At 36.2% G+C, this 21,143-nt stretch overlaps 1 protein-coding gene across 3 annotated transcripts in view; it reads right to left on the bottom strand.

The window, feature by feature from the left end:
• The window catches only part of ADK (adenosine kinase), a 521,042-nt gene that overhangs the window by 482,368 nt on the left and 17,531 nt on the right, over positions 1-21,143 (bottom strand). Inside the window, exon 1 of one of the 3 annotated variants that reach the window (XM_029932001.1) lies at positions 12,012-12,364. The exons of the other annotated variants lie outside the window; for them this stretch is intronic. Coding sequence (XP_029787861.1) covers positions 12,012-12,025 — 14 coding nt within the window. The 5' untranslated portion in view covers positions 12,026-12,364. Of the gene's footprint in view, positions 1-12,011; positions 12,365-21,143 lie in introns of those variants that run through there. 3 annotated transcript variants of the gene reach the window in all.

Here is a 21,143-nt window from a genome sequence, read left to right as displayed (position 1 = left end):
GCCCCACATCAGGCTCTGTGCTGACAGCTAGCTCAGAGACTGGGGCTTGTCTTCGGATTCTGTGTCTCCCTCTCTCTCTGACCCTCCCCTGTTCACATTGTCTCTCTCTCTCTCTCAAAACTAAAAATAAAACATTAAAGAAAAAAAATGATATGGAGGAAAGAGGATTTTAAAGAAAAGAAAAAAATGACAGATTATTAATTCAAGATAGGTTGTAGTAAGTTAAAAAGGAATGCTGTGTTCCCTAGACCATTCATTAAATTATAATAGTACAAAATCCAATAGAGGTTATAAAATGAAAAACTACGATATCCTCAACTTAGGAAAAAAAGTCAGGAAAGATAAAACAACATAAAGGATAAATGGAAAACAAAAAAATGGTATACTAAAACCCAACCATATTAGTAATTATATTAAATATCAATAGATTAAATGCTCCAACTAACTGATAAAGTCTATCACACTGGAATAAAAAATAAATTAAATGTTATTTACTAGAAACACTTTATTTTTTTAATTTTTTAATGTTTTATTTATTTTTGAGAGACAGCATGAGCAGGGAAAGTCAGAAAGAGATGGAGACACAGAATCTGAAGACAGGCTCCAGGCTCTGAGCTGTCAGCACAGAGCCTGATGCAGGGCTTGAACCCACAAACTGCAAGATCATGACCTGAGCCGAAGTCAGACACTTAACCGACTGAGCCACCCAGATGTCCCTAGAAATACACTTTAAATATAAAGGCATAGAGAGTTTGAGAAAACTGAATAGAAACACTATGCAAACACTAATTATAAGAAAACTTCAGTGTCTATATTAATATCAGGCAAGACAGATTTTATTTTTTTATTACAATAAACACGCAATGTTACATTAGTTTCAGGTGTACAACATAGTGATTTGACAACTCTGTATGTTATGCTCACAAGTATAGCTACCATCTGTCTCCATGCAATGTTACTACAATACCATTAACTATATTCCCTATGCTGTACAGAAAAGGTAGACTTTAAAAAAAAGTATTACCATAAAAAAGGATTTTATATAAATAAGTCATTTAATCAAGGAAAGAAATGGCTTCAAATACTTAGGGGGGAAAAACTTGACAGAAACAAATTAGACAAATGCACAATCTTAATACCCCTCTTTCAGTAACTGATAAAACACACAAAAATAAGTAAGGAATCACACTATTAGATATTTATCTTAGAAAAATGAGAACTTAGTTGACACAGAAACCTGTACACAAATGTTCAGGTTTATCTGTAACATCTTTATCTATAATAGTAAAAAGAAAAAAAATTAGAAACAACCAAATGTCCTTCAACAAGTAGGTAAACTGTGGTACACCCATACAATGGACTAACAGTAATAAAAAGAAATGAAGTATGATATAATTTGGATGGATCAAAGACATATGTTGAGTGCAAATAAAAGCTATATTTATGTGTTACATACTGTATGATTCCATTTATAAAACACTCTCAACATGACAAAATTACACTGTGAAAGCACAGATTCATAGTTGCCAGGGGCTAAGGTTGAGGGTGAGGGTGACCATAAAGCGATAACACAAAATGGTTTTTTTTGTGGTGATACAACAGTTTAGTATCTTAATTGTGTTAATGTTTACACTAATCTGGACATGATAAAATTTCTATACAGCACCACCACCACACCAATAAAAACAGTATGTGCAAAAACTGACAGCATTCTAGTAACATCTGTAGCCATCTTAATAGTCCTGTATCATTAGGGAAAGCTGGGTGAAGAGTGCACAGGAACTCTCTGTACTATTTTTGCAACTTCTTGGGAGTCTCAAAGTATTTCAAAAGAAAGAAAAAGTCTGTTTTAAAAAGTTTAAAATAACAAAAAGTATAGTAAAAATCTAAAATAACAGGGGGGCCTGGGTGGCTCAGTCAGTTAAACAGCCAACTCTTGATTTCAGCTCAGGTCATGATCTCACAGTTTGGGGTTTGAGCCCCACATTGGGCTCGTTCTCTCTCGCTCTCTGCCCCTCCCTCCCTGTATTCTTTCTCTCAAAATAAATAAACATTAAAAAATGTTTAAAATAACAAAAAAGTTTTAAATGTCCTCATTATAACATCATGAGGAATGGCAGAATAAGAGCCTCCAAAAATTGTCTCCTCCATAAAAACAACAAGAACATTAGCAGAAAAATGTCAAAATCAACTTTTTCAGAATCTTAAATATTAACCAAAGGCTTATAGTAATCTGGGGACATTTTTTTTAAAAGGCCAAATCTCATTTAAAACAGCAAGTTCTGTGCCATTTTAACTTGCCCTATTCCCACCCCCCTCTTCCCAGCTCCATGGTAGCTTTAAAAAGCAAAGGTCCACACACACAGTGAAAACTAGGAGTCTAGCAGCTACAAGAGGGGTCAGTACATGGCTGGAGCTCTTTCAAAGTCTTATCTTCAGAGAACTGTTATTATTTAAGCTTCCTGGCAGTTCCCTGAAAAACCATACTCCTGAGGCTTCTCATTATTTGACCTGACTCAGAGCTTGCCCAGCTCTAACAGCCTTTTCCCCTGCAGCATTTGTCAAAAACTATCAGCTGCAATTGTTTAACGTACCAGCTGTCTGAAGCAGTTGGCACAAACAAGAGGCTAACCAAAAAACTTAAAAGGAAAAGTGGAGGGTTCTGAAAAGTTCTGAATATTCCTGAGGACCTAGAAGGCCATATACATCTGCCCAGAGCTGTGGCGTGCTCAAGACCTAAAAAGGTCCTAAGCAATCACCTCTGAGCCATGAGCCTCTGCATAAGCAGGAAATAAAGGGTATAGCAGAGTTGTAAGCCTACCTGAATGTTAAAAGGTATGCCTCAACAAGCACACAGAGCCTCTCAGCAAAGACTGGGAGACAATAACAAGGATTGGCAATAAGCGGAGAAAGTGGAATCCTCGTGCATTGTTGGAAACGTAAAATAAGCAGCTAGCTTGAAAAAAAGTTGGACAGTTTCTTGAAAAGTAAACATAAACTTAGCATATGACCCAGCAATTCCACTTCTAAGTATGAGAAATAAAACACGTGACAATACAAAAACTTATACATGAATGGTTATAGCAGCGATATTCATAATACTCAAGTGGAAATATAAATATCCATCAAAAGACGGGTAAAATGTAGGATATACATACTATAGATATAAATATATAAATATCCATCAAAAGATGGATAAAATGTAGCATATACATACTATAGATTACTCAGTCATAAGAAGGAATGAAACACTGATACATGCAACAACATAAATGAATTTTAAAAACATTATACTCACTGAAAGAAGCCAGACACTAAAGGCCAAATAATATGATTCCACTTATGAAATGTCCAGAATATGGCAAATCGCAAAGACAAAGTTGATTAGTAGATTACCAGGAGATGGACAGAAAAAATGGAGAGTGACTGCTAACAGGTTTAGTTTTGGGGTGATGAAAATGATCTGGAATTAGAGGCAATGGTCATACAACCTTGTAAATACATTAAAAACTACTGAGCTGTACAGTTTTAAATGGTGGGTTTTATGGTATGTGAATTATAGCTCAATTAAATAACAGCTAACAACAATTAAGTAAACAAAAGAATTAAACCTGACCTAATTGTATTTATAGAACACTATATTCAGTAACTACAATATTCATTTATTTAATTAAAAATGTGCACAATATCTACACTGAAAACCTCAAAATACTACTGACTGAAATTAAAGACTTCAAAAAAACACGTAACATTTGGCAAAACAGACTATAAGCTAGGCCATGAAACTAACTTCTAAATGACCTATGGATTCAAAAAATCACAATAAAAATTAGAAAATAATTTGAATTGAACACATATCAAAATTTGTATGATAGGGGCGACTGGGTGGCTCAGTCAGTTAGACCTCTGATTTCGGCTCAGGTCATGATCTCACATTCGTGGATTCGAGCCCCACGTCGGGCTCTGTGCTGACAGCTCAGAGCCTGAAACCTGCTTCCGACTCTGTCTCCCTCTCTCTCTGTCCCTCCCTGCTCATGCTCTGTCTCTCTCTGTCTCAAAAATAAATTAATTAATTAATTTAAATTTTTTTAATTTGTATGATATAAAGAAGTACTTAGAGAAATTTCACCTATGAAATACATATATTAGAAAACAAGAAAGGTTTAAAATCAATGATCTAAACTTCTAAATCAAAACAAAAACAAACAACAACAACAAAAACCTAGCAAAAGAGCAAATTAACACCAAAAGAGTAGAAGTAAGGAAAAAGATGAGAGCAAAAATAAGTGAAATAGAAAGCATATTACCAAAATAGAAGTTTAAATTTAACAAAACCAAAATCTGGGTATTTGAAAAGATTAATACGATTGATAAACCCTTACAAGTCTGACCCCCCCCCCCAAAGGCAATAATGGAATATTAGGGAAATATGATAACCAACTGTGTAATAACTCAACAAATAAGAATAGATTTCCTTAAAAATACAACTTTCCAAAACTGACACAGGAAAAAATAAAAAATCTGAATAATTACATATCAGTTAAAAAAAACTGAATTTAGAGGCGCCTGGGTGGCTCAGTTGGTTAAGCATCCGCTTCGGCTCAGGTCAGGATCTCACAGTTCGTGGATTCAAGCCCCACGTCAGGCTCTGTGCTGGCTGACGGCAGGCTCAGAGCCTGGAGCCTGCTTCAGATTCTGTTAACTCCCTCCCTCTCTTACCCTCCCCTGCTCACACTGTCTCTCTCTGTCTCTCAAAAATAAAAAAATAAAAAACATTAAAAAAAATATTCCAGGCCCAGATAGCTTCATTATGGAATTCAGTATAAAAAAAAAAAAAAAAAAAAAAAAAAAAACCCACAATATCAATATTACAAAATTACAATAGTTAAGACGGGGCACCAGCATAACAATATACAAATGCATCAATGGATCAGAATAGTGAGTCCTGGGAAACATGTACACCAATTTAATCAATTGATTGAGGACATTTTGAGAAACTCTTATACAACAGAAAGAATTTAGTTTTTGATGGATCATAGACCTAAATGTGAAAGCAAAAACTATAAAAGCTTCTAGAAGAAAACACAACTGAATAGTTTCACAATTCTGTGACAGGGATAAGGAAAGATTTCTAAGAACACAATAGGTAATACTAGCAAATAAATCAAATCAATTAATTTGACTTCATCAAAATTTAGAACTTCTGTTTCCAAAAGATAAAAAGGCATGGCTCAAAATGGGGAGAAAACATCTGCTACATATCAAAGTGTGTTTAAGAGTGTATGTGTATAAAATCTGACAAATTACTTGTACCCAGAATATAAAAACTACTACAAGTCAGCAACAAAAGACAACTGAGTCAAAATACAGGTAAAAGACTTGAAATGACAGTTCAAAAGAAAAGATAAGCAAATAGTGTACAATGACAACATCATAAGCCATCAAGGAACTGTAAACTAAAACCACAATGAAACACAACTACACATCCACCAGAATGACTAAAATTCAAAAAATGCCAAACATTGTTAAGAATATGGAATAACTGGAAGTCTTATAACACCACTGGTGGGAATGTCAAATGTGTTCAGTTTTCCATTTTTAAAAAAGTTTGGTGGTTTCTAAAGTTAAATAGACATCTATCCTAGGACACAGCATTACATACCTAGGCATTTACACAAGTCCAGACAAAGGCTTAAACAAAACTGTTCACAGCAACTTTATTTATAGTAATCAAAAACTAGAAACAACCCAAAGTCCATCAACAGGGTATCTGTTACTAGTTCCATGGTGGACTATTACTCAGCAATGAAAAGGAACAAACTACTGATATACACATCAAAATGAATGAATCTCAAAATTATTACTGAACAAAAGTAATCAGATAAAAGTAAAGAGACACAAATAATACACATTGTATAATTCCATTTATATGAAGTTCTACAACAGGCAAATCAGTATCTACTGATAGAAAATGGTTGCCAGGATAAAAGAGGAAATAGAACTGACTGAAAAGAGGAAGGGAAGATGAGCATGTTTTATATCTTGACCTGAGTATATTTATACATATACATATATATGTATATGTATATTCATATTCAAAATTCAGTGAACTTATGATCCTTGATTTTACTGTCTATAAATTTTTTGTTGACTTTTTTTTTTACTAGCCAAGTGAACTAGGGAAATATTATGTCCCTTAGGCTCTGTAAGGCCAATCCCTGCATTTGTATTTTGAATATACCTCCTTGCGTACTCAAGAAAATGATCTCTGATACAGTAACTTATTTAATAAAGCTCTTTTTGACAAAAAAAATTAAAAATACAGTTTATAGTCTTCCGTAATGATACTTATTTAATAAATCTCTTTTTGACAAAGAAGAAAAAAAGTAAATGATTTCTTCCCTCTGTCCAGCATCATCTGTTTTTTGCTTCCTATGGTATCATTCTTTTTTTGGGTTTTTTTTGTTTGTTTGTTTTTGGGTTTTTTTTTTTTTGGTATCATTCTTTTCAGCATACAAATATGTTGAAATTTCAGCTCTTTCCCTCCAAAAAACCCACACATATATCTCAAATACCATTAAGTCCCTGCTCCTGGAATTTCTACAAGATTGTCTTTGCTCTGTTAAATTGTAAACTCCCTTGATCTAGATAAAGTTATTCATTTTATTAATTTTTTTAGTAATATCTACCCCCAACATGAGTCTTGAGCTCACAACCACAAGATCAAGAGTGGCATGCTCTTCAAGTAAGCAATCAGGCACCCCAAAATTATTCATTTTAAATTCAATTTTCAGAAGTACATATGTGACAAGGCTAACACTTACAGAGTTATTTAAAGCTTAAGCATTTATTATGTTATTGTCTTTATTTTTTTTATGTTGTCTTTAAAACCTCACAATAACCCCATACGATAAGCATTGCAATTACCTCTGTTTAACAGAAGAGGCTCAAAACCATTTTGTAAGCTACCAAAAGTCAGACAACAAATAAATGATGCCCAACTTCAAAGTGTATGCTTTCCTGTTTAAAATACGAGATTTAGATATCCAGAACTCTCAGGACAATAAAAAATACTTGACCAATTAAAAACATCCAAATATAGGGGAAAAAAGGCTAATATTCCATTACGTATGGTCCTATTTCAAATAACATTTCAAAGACCAAAATCCACTACAATGAAATTATTACAGTGTATAAGTAGGTGATGAGATAATTTATCATCCAAACAGGACACCTTTGAGAATAAAGGAAGAGCTATTAATAATTATGCCAGGGTAACCAGCATGATCCAGGACTGTCCTGGGCAAACTGGGACATATGGTCACCCTATTTATAAATTAGCTTTGCTTTTTGAAAATAAAACCATACTTATGTTTTATTACAGCATTTTAAAAATAATTTAAAACTGAGTATGTATGAAGAGGTAAAGAAACATGAATGTAAACACTGTTACCGGAAAGGGTTAACATTCAAACAGTCTAGGCAATCATTTTGGTTCCTTTTTATCTTTCACATTTTTTAATGTAGCAATACTGTGGCTGAAAAGATTTGTAGTTAGAAAACCTTGTATGCTTTTTCAAACAAAGATGACCTATTTACAAATATGAGCATTAACAACTGACAACACTGCACAATTTCGAAAGAGAAGGATTTCTGTTTTAGTCTTTCAGAATATTTCATAAATGAAACAATTTCATTTTATTTTAAAAGCTCACTTGTCTCACTAAGAAGTCCTATAGCATAAAAAAGTTTATGTAAATCTGAAATTTATAATTCTTATAAAAGACACAAGTCCTGTAATGAGTTTGAAAATTCTATTTAAAAAGAAACCAACTCAACAAAGCAAGGCAGTTTCAATCTTAGCCAGATTTTAGTCTCCAAATGAATGTTCGCCATCTGAGTGGCTTGGCAGATACTACTGGACACATCTCAAAAGACTAGAGTGTTAGGAGAAAAATACCATAGGACCCAACCCACAGCCCACATAAATTTTCCAATGTAGGCCTAACCCACAAAAGTGGTTCCAGAATCATCATGTAGGGCACAGTCATGTCAAGTCCCAGAATAGACCAAATCTGACCTGTCTAAGCAGGCCAAAGAATAGGGTTCCTCAGCTCTACAGCAATCACTCTCCTGTCTCCCTAAATTCATTTTCCTAGTCTTCCCTGGCACAAAATCAAGGTCTAAGCAATGCCCAAAACCAGACTAGACACTGATGTTAGGAAAACAAGGCAATACTCATAGCAGTATTTTGAAACAGGATTGCTCAGTGAAAAGTACATAAAGTAGGAGTCAGAAAACCTAAACTTGATCCTTAGCTCTACCACTCCCTAACTAGAGAGGCCTTGGGGCCTCAAGGTCCAGTACAGAGAAAGGAAAAGATAAAATTCCCTCTAAGATTCCCATCTAGTCCTGACACTCTACATTTTCCTATATCTTCTGAATTTAACTCAAGCATCAACTTTCCTATCAGGAATTAAAAATGACAAAAGCATCTATTTGTCAGATATGTTCTATCATTTCCCAAATAAAGCCCAGCTGGAATCTGATACATATAACAAAAGACAAACATTATTACCAAGGATAACTGGTTTTAGAGTCTGTAAATTTAGACTCTTCCTCAGCAATGATGTAGCAGAGTAGAATACAGATAGTAAGTCAAAGAAACAGTATCTCCACCAAGTTCAAAGATCTTGAGGTTTTTTTTTTTTAAATGCTTTTAATTTGGGGTTCCTGGGTGGCTCAGTCAGTTGAGTGTCCAACTCTTGATTGGCTCCAGTCATGATCTCACGGTTTGTGGGTCAAGTCCTGCATCAGGTTCCATGCTGACAGCACATAGCCTGCTTGAGATTCTTTATCTTCCTCCTGCTCTATCTGCCTATCCCCCCCTCGTGCTTTCTCTCTCTCAAAATAAATAAATAAACTTAAAAACTGCTTTTAATTTAAATCATTGTTGGGGCACCTGGGTGGCTCAGTCAGTTGAGTGTCCAACTCAGGTTGTGATCTCGCAGTTCATGAGTTTAAGCCCCGCATTGGGCTCCATGCTGACAGTTCAGAGCCTGGAGTCTGCTTCAGATATTGTGTCTCCCTCTTTAACTGCCCCTCCCCTACTCACACTCTGTCTCTCTCATAAGTAAATACAACATTTAAAAAAATTTTTTTACTTTAAATCATTGTTATGAATTCCTCATAGTTGAATGCCATACTATAAAGGGCATTGAACCAGGTGTCTAGAGATCTCGATTATAGTTCAAGATCTGCAACTATTTGTGTGAGCTTAAACAAATCCCAACATCTCTTAGCTTTAGTTTCTCGAAATATAAAATGAGGGAATTAAATAGGTTAGTTTGCTTTCTATTTAAAATTTTTTAAATTTAAACAATTCTTCTTTTAAAATTTAAACAATAATGCTATTCTCTAGGAGGTTTAAATTGCTTTAATGAAAGAACATGGCATTTATAAAACACCCTAAAATTTAAAAGCACTTTCATACCTACCCAACAACACTGTGGGATACCTATTAGTATCACTGAATATTTCATTAAACCAATGTTCAGAGAAGAAAAGAAAAGGAAAACCAGTTAACTCAATAAAATGACTTCTAGGACCCAGGTATGCTGACCACTCATCCTCACTGGTTTTCAATCTTATATTCTGTCACTGCAAAGAGCTACATATTACTGCATTTAGCAATAATTAAGTGTGGTACAAAAAACAACATTGGACATAAACTCAGATTTAGGTCATTTGTGATCTCAATCACTCTCCTCACTGGTAAAAGCCAGTCAATAATACCTACCTTTTGGGCTACTGTCAGTCTAGACACAAAATGGGAACAAGACTAATACCATAATTGTGAAAACTAAAGCTGACAAAATTGCACTAAAGGCAGTCCTCAGTGGAAGGTGGCTGGTATCTGTTGGACACTCACGTAAACTCGTGTAAAACTGCCACCACATACATAGAGTTGCTTCAACTTCAGTAGTCCCCCTGCCTACTCCTAAACCTAAGTTCTAAGTTATCAAGTTCCCTAAAGGACTAGAGCAAAGCAGAAGAGTTGCTATAATTGTCCCTCACAATACTGGACAATTGTTGTTCATAGAAGCAGCTTTTTCAGGTAGTATATTGTTTCTATAGCATATATTTCAAGTAGTATATTGTTTCTATAAAAGCATCATGCAATGCACTAGATCATGATGTCTGGAGTCAATTCCTGCCACTAAATGATTTTGTACAAAGCACTCAACTTTTCTTGGTCTGTTTCCTCAGGTATAAATGTGGTATCTGGTTTCGATAATACCTAAAAAAATTTTTTTGAGTCATCACTATAGTTCAAGACTATATGAAATGCAACTAACAACTGAAGAAACAAGCACAAATTTAACTATTAGCAGTTATCAATCCTTCCATAAGTCAAATACGGCTGATGTCAACCTTTAATTCAGTCTTGTGAACACAACAACCATTCAACCTCTACATTAAAACATGCATCCTGTTATCACTTGCCAACAGAAGCTTTAGATTTGTGTGTCTCCACTGAAGAGTAGCCAGAAGACAATGGTCAATTAAAATTGAGTCCACATAAGAACTAATGCTTAACACAGAAAGTATAGGACCCACACCCCTAATTAGCAGCAAGCTGCCACAATGGGAATGGCAGTGGGAATGGGCTGTGGGGGGATTAACTTGGTTTGACAGCATAATGTTAATACATCCTAAAATACTGGTAGCATTCAAAGCTAGATTCTTATCTCCCAATGCAACCTCCTGTGAAACTTTTCCATGTGGGTCTCCAAGTTTTAGCACCTGAATTTCCTCTTCTGCATAATGAGGTAAGTACTCTTTACCTCATACTTTATACCAAGTACTATGTTCGTATAAAATTTTACAATTAAAAAAAATTGTATTCGAGTTCAGCACAGTTGCATCTTACCTTATCTTACCCGAAGTAGGTTCTCAAGTCATCTCTTAAATATTGTGGAGTTCAAAATTACCACTGAGAAACCGTTAAATCACCAGGGCTTAGGCTGCCGGAAGCTCAAAGACCAAAAATTAATTTATTTTATTCTCTTCACATTTGTGCTAGGGCCTGCCTTTCCCTGGGACAACCAGCGCCAAGATCTACTTTAAAAGAGGCAGTTCAGAACACTGGGTAAATAACGCAATTTTTTAAATCTCTTTTTATAAGTAGTCACATTAGCATGGTTAAACTTTCAGTGAATGCTACCAGAAGAAAGTGGAGTGGCCCATTAATCCATCACCATTAACAAAAACAAAACAACAAACAACAACAACAACAAAAAAAACAACGAAGAAGGAAAGAAAAGGAAAGGAAAGGAAAGAAAAGAAAAACGAAACGAAACGAAACGAAACGGTCACAACTTTGGAAGAGCAATTGGGGGTTAATCTTCTGTTCACCGCTCTCGTTATATACCTATCTCACAAGTCATTTCACTTGTGACTTTCAGAAAAAAGTAGGTAAACAGATGGTACCTGGGGAACCAGAGTACGAAGTCCATTCATAAACAACATTTTAGGGACACACAATTTCACAACTTAGGGGCGATCTATCTGCATCGGAGAAGAGCCAAATATGCAAGTCTGCTCATGGCCACCAGTGAAGTTGTCAGAACGCATGACATGCAGGCATAGCTACACGCGGTGCACGTCACACTTCCTCAGGCGCTGGGTCACCCCTGGGGAGGAAAGGTAGCTGCATTTTTTTTTTCATGAGAAATCCTACACACACAAGCATGCTTCAGACCCGGCATCTGGACGAGCGTCACCTTGGCGGTGCGGCTAGTTACAGGACTCCGCCATGTGCCAGAGACCCAAAAACTTCTGAGAGCATAAATGACCAAATGAAAAGTGCAGAGAGAAGCTCCAACGTGAGGGAGACCCGTGCCACAGGGAAGCTCCAGACCACTCAAGAGAAGGGGCAACAGTTCTCGGCAGTCGGGAGGCTAATGCCCAGCAGGCGAGCACTTTAGGCTGCCGCCCTCTCTCATTACCTGACGGACGTCATGGCTTCACCTTCCTTCCCCACGAACCAGCGCTCGTGTTCGATGCTCTGCGTCTGCACGGGCAGCGGCAGCAGCGGCAGCAGCGGCAGGTACCACGGCAACTGCTCCTCTGCTCTGGCACTCGGCGACCGGGAGCGCGTCCTCACACACCCCGCACGCCGGTGGCCCCAGCCGAGCCAGCCCCACACGCTGATTGGCCGCGCAGGGAGGAGGCGGGCGCTCCGCCCCCGGCGGGCGGCCGGAGATGAGCCAGGGCGCCTCCGGCCAAGGCTTGCCGCCCGCGCTGTCTCGTGCCAGCTCCCTAGCCCGCTGGCTAGCCGTGTGGCTAGCGGATGCGGTGGCCATCTTGAGTCTTGGTAACAGCGTTCCCCCTATACCCGGTTTATGGGGCATGAGGTTAGGTGCCCGCCTCAAAAATGGCCGCCCCAACTGGCAACCGGCTTGTCAGTCACATGGCCATGGTCTACCTCGGCAAGCTCAGGTCGCTTTAACAGGACTTGGGACAGGGACGCTGTCAGGGCAGTCTTCGGGGATGGGGTTTAACAGCCTGGAAAACCCTTCTGCGGAAGAAAAGCAGCAACCTCCTGGGAAACCTCACCTGGGGAAAATCGAATGCGTGGCAACAGCAGCATGATGTTAAATTCGAACTCGCAGCCTTTAAGAATCAGGTGCCGAGTCCAGCGGTCCCCAAACGGTCTCAGACTTTAGAAACACTTAGAACGGCTTATTTAATATAGAAGTATCCAGTTTAAAGTGTCCACTTTAAACTTTGTTACTCAGAACCTAAAAGGGTGGGGTCCAGATACTGGTATTTTTAGCAAGTCGCAGGTAATCCAGGTAGATATAAAAAGTTTTACAGCCTCTGGGCCAAATTAGCCTACTCCTACTATACTGCTTGCCACAATTAACTGTCAGACTACCACAATTTTCTGAAAAGTATGCACAACTCTGAAGCAAGGAACTAATGCGGGGGGCGGGGGGAGGCAAAGGGGGTTGGGGCGAAATTGTAAGGACCCTCTAATTCCCGGGCGCTACCCTTAGAATTTAGTGGGCTAAAGAGTTAAAAAACTGATTCTGAACCACTAATAAAAGGCAGGTAAATTTCAACTGCGATAAGCCTGGGAGGAAAGTAAAATCAATACAGGCTTTATGACCTAAATAGTTTTTCTTTATTCCCTCTTTATTCTCTGTGAAGCAATATTTATATTAACTCACTACAGCCTCCAGTGGCATTCACTTACTGACCATATAGGGTGTGATCAATGCCATAGGTCTCACAGAAATCAGTTATATGAGAAACACAATCCAACAACATGTGATACTGAAATGTGCCTACTGTGACGATAAGAACTGAATTTTTTATTTTATTTATTTAATTTTAATTAGTTTAAATTTTAAAACCAAAGCAATGTAAAATATTTTTCAATAAACACAATTTTGTTTTCATTGGACTACATTTTACTTTTTAACTGTTGAAAATTTAGCACCCAAATCGAGACACTGTAAATACAAAATACATACCAAAATTTTCAAGACTTAGCACAAAAAAAACACATTAAACATTTAAGTAATAATATTTATGCAGATTACATATTGCAATTATATTTTGCTTTACTGAGTTAAATAAAATATATTAAGATTAATACCAACTGTTTCTTTTTACATTTTTAATGTGGCAGCTAGAAACCTTAAAATTATATGCATCTTGCATTATATTTCTAATGGACATTGCTGTCCTACTAAGTTAGACTCCCTTCTTTCTTACCTATCATTGCTCCTCTGACAGAATAATTATGTTCACAAAATAAATTAGACCAGTTTATTAATATCTGTGGTTCCTTGCTAACTATCTAAAACATCAAATATTTCAAAAGACTTCAAGTTTTAATCAAAAATGCTTTTTTAAAGCATTGTTCTCTTTAATTTGGTAAATGCCTATCCAGAATGAACCCATGGACTATAAATCATGGTTTACTCAACCATGCTTGGCTGATTCAGACTTTGACCAAATGTCCACAAGCAGAACAAATCAGTTGTTCTTCTGGATCTGAATCAAAGAGGCAAGATCTGAATCAAAGAGGCAACAGAATAGCAATTTGAAGTGGAAAATGTTGATAGCCCACATGAACTAAAGTCAACTCAAAATCAGGATTAATCCTTAAAAGGGATTTTAAAACCTCAATGTAATTTTTATATGGGATATAGTACAGTGTTACTTCATTATGCATACACATCACTTGATGGATCTTATTAAAATAAAGAGTTTGACTCACTAGGTCTTGTGGCCTAGATTTGGCCAGATTTTGCCAGTTCTTTCTGCATCCACATTTCATCAAGTGCTTTTGGTCTGTACGCCATGTTAAGTAGTAAGGTGGTAAAAGGTAGCAAGACAAAGTTTGGAAGCCCTGCTTGATTCCCTACTAGCTGCATGACCTTGGACTGTTTCTTAACCTATCTGTCCCTCAGTTTACCTACTACATGTTTTTCAGGGCATTGTGAAAATTAAAACTTAATTCGTCTATTAGAGTCCTTGGCACTTGGTTAAGTACTGCTTTGTTATACTCACACTGGTTAAAATTACATCTCTGGGAAGCAGGACATGAAAGCTAACATGAACTTAGCCCTATGAAAAATAAAATGCACTTTCCTCATGCCTCAAATACTCAGTGATTCCCACTTTTGATTTTTAACAATAAAGTTTTTTAATAGCAATTTTCTTAAACTTCTAGACTTGAAATTTTTTTAACAAATATACTAAATTCTGTGCCAATAAGGAAAGATAAGGGTCTGCAATATTCAAATCTCTAATCAAAGTAAAGTTACATCTAACAATCAAAACTTTAAATTTTTTTACTCATAATCAGTCTATGCAACTTTCAAAAAGTTTCTTTTAAACATATTTAGGTACCAGTTCATTTCAGCAGGTCTAGACATAAAAATGTTATTTCAGCAAACAGGGCTCCTGTGTATGTTCTTTCAAAGTCAATAGGTAAGGACAAAAGTAAAAGGTTTTTCCAGGCAAAAGCAGAAGTTCTCTTTATTTCTCTCCTAGGCCTTTCACTCTTTTTCTAATCTTTCCCTACCCTCTCTTCCACCCAGCCTTTCCCATCTCTCCCCCAACCCCTCACCCCTACCTCACTCGCAGCTACTGAGTAAATATTACTTAAACTTCTCTGATCAATTTTAAGTAGGCTTCAAGCCCAGCACTGACTGGGCTCAGTGCTGGGCTTGAACTCATCACGACCCTGTGCTTGAGACCCCCAGATGAGATCAAGAGTCATTCTTAAATTACTGAGCCACCCAGGTGCCCCCTAATCAATTTTTCAAGTAACTTATTTCAACTGTTATTTTTTTCACTTTAGGGAAAAAAGTGGCCAACTGAAATTTCTAACCTTCACTAACCTTACAATTTAAATAGTTGCATCAATAAATAAATAGTTGCATCAAGATAAGTGGGTCAGGGGCACCTGGGTGGCTCAGTTGGTTAAGCGTCTGGCTTCGGCTCAGGTCATGATCTCACAGTTCATGGCTTCGAGCTCCGTGCTGACACATAGCTCAGAGCCTGGAGACTGTCTTTGGATTCTGTCTTCCTCTCTCTCTGACCCTTCCCTGCTCAAGCTGTCTCCCTTTCTCTCAAAAATAAATAAAACATTAAAAATTAAAAAAAAAAAAATAAGTGGGTCAGAACAGTTTGCTCTTGAAAAGATAGGTAAGTAAATACTCCATTTTATTTAACCATGTGGTTAGTCAACCACTGTAAAAGCAAACAGATAACTACCCCCAAACAGCTGTCTCCAAGCAGCATAAACAAATACAGTAGGTAGACCCACCCTACGAAATTTTTTCAACAAATGCTTCAAACCTTAAAATAATAGTAAAGTTATCTTCATACACAATCAGTTTGTTAAATGTGCAATAAAACAAGCACTTTCATGCATTGTTAGTGGGAGTATAAATTCATACATTTCTAGAAAGCTTTCTGGCAGTATGTGTCACCAATTCCTTTCTTAGGCAACTATCATAAATAAAATAGAACTATGTGAACAAAGATTTGTACACCCAGTTGTTCATTTCAGCATTAATACTAGAAAAAAAATGTATGATATTCTAAATAACCAAAAACAGGGTAATGGTTAAATAAATTATAGAAGAATGTTATAGAGCTTTTGCAAAATGTTTTCATAGACTCTTTTAAAATTTCTTTTGAGAGAGAGAGAAGGAGTGCATGTGCACACCCTTAAGAGAATGAGGGGCAGAGAGAGAGGGAGTGAATACCAAGCAGGCTCTGAGCTTTGAGTGCAAAGCCTGACATGTGGCTCAAACTCATGAACCATGGAGAGCGTGTCCTGAGCTAAAATCAGGAGTCAGACACAACCAAGTGATCCACCGATGCACCCCTCATAGGCTTTTTAAGGATATAAGAAAATACTCATGATATAGTAAATGAAAAAGCAAAATAAAAAAAGGAATGTAAAGTATGATCTTGACGATGTTAAAAAAAATCATGCCATTATGCAAAGAAAAAAGACTGGAAAGAAATATGCCAACATGTCATTATTGGTTTCTCTGGAGAGTGGAATTATATGTAATCTTTACTTTCTTTTTCATTCTGATCTGGCTTATAAACTTTCTATTATATGTTGGTTTTATTAAAGTAAATTTTTGTAATTCTTGTTAAATTTTAATTATCTTTCTGAAATGGTTTAAAAATTCACAACTCATTTTTCTGTTTTTTAAAATGTATTTTTTAAATCACAACTCATTACAACTACCCTTATTTTTAGAGGAACTGGGCTTATTCTCATTTTTATTCTTTAAAACAGGAATAGCAAAAATGTCTTTATGATTTTCTTGGTTAATCTTAAATCTTAACTTGACAAAAGTTAAAAGCATAAATAACACTTCTAGAGGTCTGCTTAGCCCTTATGAGGCCAGCTTTCATGACACTGAATGTGGAATGCCTTCCCTGCATATTATTTAAAACTACATCTCATTTAATATAAATTAAAATGCTAATAAAATAATATTTCTAAAACAATCTATATCGTATTTCAAAAAGAGAAATTCCTTAAGACTTGTCTCCTAAAAATTAGCAGTATGCTATAGCCCAAGTGTCAGGAGCCTGGGAAAAAGGAGATGAGAATTCCAATCCTGGATCTAACAAAAAACAGTATAACCTTTGATCATCAGTTTTCTTATCTGAAACACAAAGGAGGTTGTCCCTTTCAGTTCTTATTGGCCAACAAAGAAAAAAAGTTCACTTGTGTCTCAATATAACTGCAGTTGTTTTTTAAAGAGTTGATCAATTTAATGCAATTTTAGTTAGTTTTCATTATGGACAAGATTATTCCCAGAAACATCGCTAAATGTATTAACTCTTTTCCCCAAAAGACATTATACATAAAAGGTCTACTATTTTTATTTTCCTTTAATGATTATCTATAGATCATGTCACATTTCACTTTAACATTACATATTCAAACAATATAATCTTTAAATGGAACCTGATGATTTATTTCTCAGGAGAATTTGAAGAATATAATAACATTTGATTGATTGAACTTTATTTAGTAAGAATTCTTAGCAAAACTCCCTCCCAGGGAACACCTACACAGTGCTTCTTTATTTCCAGTTAACTACAAATCTCTGAAACTCAACGAAAACCTCCTAACAGTACAGGGTAACAGTGCTACCCAATAATTTATGCTGACAAGAACACATTTTAAAATTATACAATTTAGTATCACTACCATTTCATTAAAAAAGGGTATTTTAACATAAAAATGTATGAAACACATCACAAAATAAAGAACAGCTCATCCCAAAGTACTGTTAGAATCTTATATAGTTTCTATAGAATAGATTTGTCTTAGGCACCTGGGTGGTTCAGGAGATTAAGTGACTAACTCTTGGTTTCAGCTCATGTCATGATCTCAAGGTTGTGAGACAGAGCCCCAAGTCTGTCTGTCCAGCTCTGGGCTGAGTGTGGAACCTGCTTGAGATTCTCTCTCTCTCTCGCTCTCCCTCTGCCCTTCCCCTGTTCGTGCTCTAGCTCTCAAAAAACAACAACAACAAAAACAGATTGTTCTCATTTTCATTTCATTACAGATCTGGTCTATGATACTTACAAACAAGCTTTTTTTTTTTAAGATTTCATTTTTGGGGCTCAACTGGTTAAGTGTCCAACTTCGGCTCAGGTCACAATCTCGTGGTTGGTGAGTTTGAGCCCCTTGTCATGCTCAGAGCCTGGAGTCTGCTTCAGATTCTGTATCTCCCTCTCTGACCCTCCCCTACTCACACTCTGTGTGTGTGTGTGTGTGTCTCAAAAACATATAAACTTTTTTTAATTAAAGAAAAAAGATTTTAAGTAATCTCTATGCCCAATGTAGGGCTCTAACTCACAACCCTGAGACTAAGAGTTCCACATTCCACCAACTGAGCTACCCAAGTTCTCGGAATTATTCACTCATTAACTCAATAAATATCTATTGAGTACATACTCAACTGCTCAAGACATTAGAGATTCAGCTACAATCAAGAACATGAACTGCCCTTACATTCCAGTGAGGGGATGTGGATGAATAATCAAACAAGAACATCAAATGATCCTAAGTGCTGTGCAGAGAATTAAAACCAGCAGATCAATGTACAGAAAGGCTCTTTTGGATGCTCAGGGAAGGCTTCTAGCAGGAGAGAACTGAATGACAAGACAAAGCCAGGTGGAAGAAGGCCATTATTGATAGCAGTAAAATGATATGTAGACCAGTGTGAAAAAAGGCAAGGGAGAGAAGAAATGTTTGTGGTCAGAGCAAGAAGCATATCATCTTAGCTTTTATGAGCCTAAGAAGTTTTGATTTTGTTATAAGCATGACAGGAAACTACTATAATTACGTTTTAAATAGATGATCTGATTTTGTTTTCAAAAATCACCCTTGGTTATTGTGTAGAGAATGGACTACAGGAAGAGTAATTAAGTTTTAAATTAATGAATAACATGATCTGACTCTGTTTTCAAAAATCACCATTTGGTTATTGTATAGAGAATGGACTACAGGAAGAACATGAAAGCAGAAAGACCGAATTAGAAGCCTATTATAGTAATAGAGATGACAAATAATAGTGGTGGACATAAAAGAAGATGGACATTTCCAAGACACAATGACAGGACTTACTGGTGGATTATATCTGAAAAACTAAGGAAAAGGAAGAAATCTAAAACAACCCTTAGATTTTATACTACATTGGGCAAATTTGGACTAAAGTGGGTTAATGGTGCTTTTTGTTGAGATAAATGGAGAAAGCACGAGAGAAGTTCAGAAGACTAGAGTTCTGGGAGAGGTCAAGGCTGGAGACAGAGACTTGAGAAATATATTTTTCCTTAGTCTTTCTTACTCCATGGTGCCTACTGTTTTCTACTGGTAGACTAAAAATAAATGTCTAGAATTGTATATATGCAGTTTCATTTGAACAACACCCCAAGAGAGGAACCATCCCTTGGAGTCAAATGCTAGCAGCCATAGGTATATATATAAGTAGAATAAGAAGTAAAACTTCCTGAGTGCATAGTTTGTGGCAGACACAATGCCATATATCTTTCAAGTACTATCCCATTTTATCTCTCAAATATCAGATATTTTATTATCACCATTTTACAGATGAAGAAATCAAAGTTCAAAGAGTTAAATAACTTGCCCAAAGTCACACATTACAGAACAGAAATCAAAACTCCAGTAGTATGACTGCAGAGCTGGGGTTAATTACCACTATACACAGTGTCACTAGAGTAAACCCCAAAGTCTGAGACTTTTATAAATATCCAAATTTTAGAACACCGCACTATGATTTCAACCATAAGATGCAGTGATCCAGCGAGTTTTCTGATTAGCTAGAGCACCATATGAAATATTTTCAGAAATTGCTTCCTATGTTCCTATATATACTTAAATAGATCTGAGCAGCAAATGAATTGCCATTTTAATCTTTAATTTAAACAAGACTCCTAATTAAAGCCCAGAATCACTTCTTAGACCTCTTCATTTTTCAAAATTTCATTTCCGTCAAAATCACAAGAGTGATTTTTGACAAATAAAAAACATTTTTTAACCACTCTGGAAGAACTTAGGTGTATACAAGGAGTAGCAAGTGGCTGAACTTACTACCAAGCCAAGTAAATCTCCCATACTAGCCATTAAGCTGTATGAATCTAACTTAAGCCTTGTTGAGGCCTTGCTTATCAAGACCTTTCAAGACAAGTTGAAAACACAAATGTTCACAAAAGGTTCCAATGTAAAAATAAATTAACTTAGATAGCCCTTAGGTACATCCTTTTTCTAAGTCCTAATCCCTACCGTTTTCTTTATAATAGTAAAAATAGTCTCAAATTGAATATGCAATTGTATCTGAAAAATATCCTAACAAATAATCATTTCTACTTAGTTGTTTTATAAATAAATGAGTTTATAATTATCATATCATAAATGAGTTCATATTATAAATGAGTTTCTAATCTACTTTTTTAAGATTTTTTTAAATGTTTATTTTTGAGAGCAAGAGAGAGACAGACAGAACGTGAGCAGGGCAGGGGAAGAGAGAGAGAGAAAGGGAGGCATAGAATCTGAAGCAGGCTCCAGGCTCTGAGATGTCAGCACAAAACCCAACACAAGGCTTTCTCACTAAGGGAGAGATCATGACCTAAGCTGAAGTCAGACATCACTAACTGAGCTACTCAAGCACCTCTCTAACGTTTTCTTTTATTCCTTTTTGTTTTCTTTACTGAAGGGTGAGATGGGGGTGGAGGACAGAAGCAGATTTCTCACTCATTCTGGTTTCAACAAAAACATAACTACCTCAGACTGCCTGTATGTGAAGGGAGTTATTAAATCCAAATGTAATCTTCAGGCATTTTAAGAAGGTAGCTCCTTTTGCATGCCAAATAGACATTTTAGGTAGTATTAGGTAGCAACTTGAGACTTCACAGGAATTTGTGAACCTCAAATCATTTCTTCAAATGCCTAAAATAATCAGTATTCCATGGAAAAATAATATACATAAATTCTGAACCTTGAAACCAAAAATAGACATAATATTTTCCAATGGGGAGGGGAAGATCATTAACAGTAA

This window comes from Suricata suricatta, chromosome 2, assembly GCF_006229205.1.
Source record: "Suricata suricatta isolate VVHF042 chromosome 2, meerkat_22Aug2017_6uvM2_HiC, whole genome shotgun sequence".
Lineage (NCBI taxonomy): Eukaryota > Metazoa > Chordata > Mammalia > Carnivora > Herpestidae > Suricata > Suricata suricatta.
The sequence above is the reverse complement of the archived record's forward strand: the minus strand, read 5'-3'. Positions and strand labels throughout refer to the sequence as shown.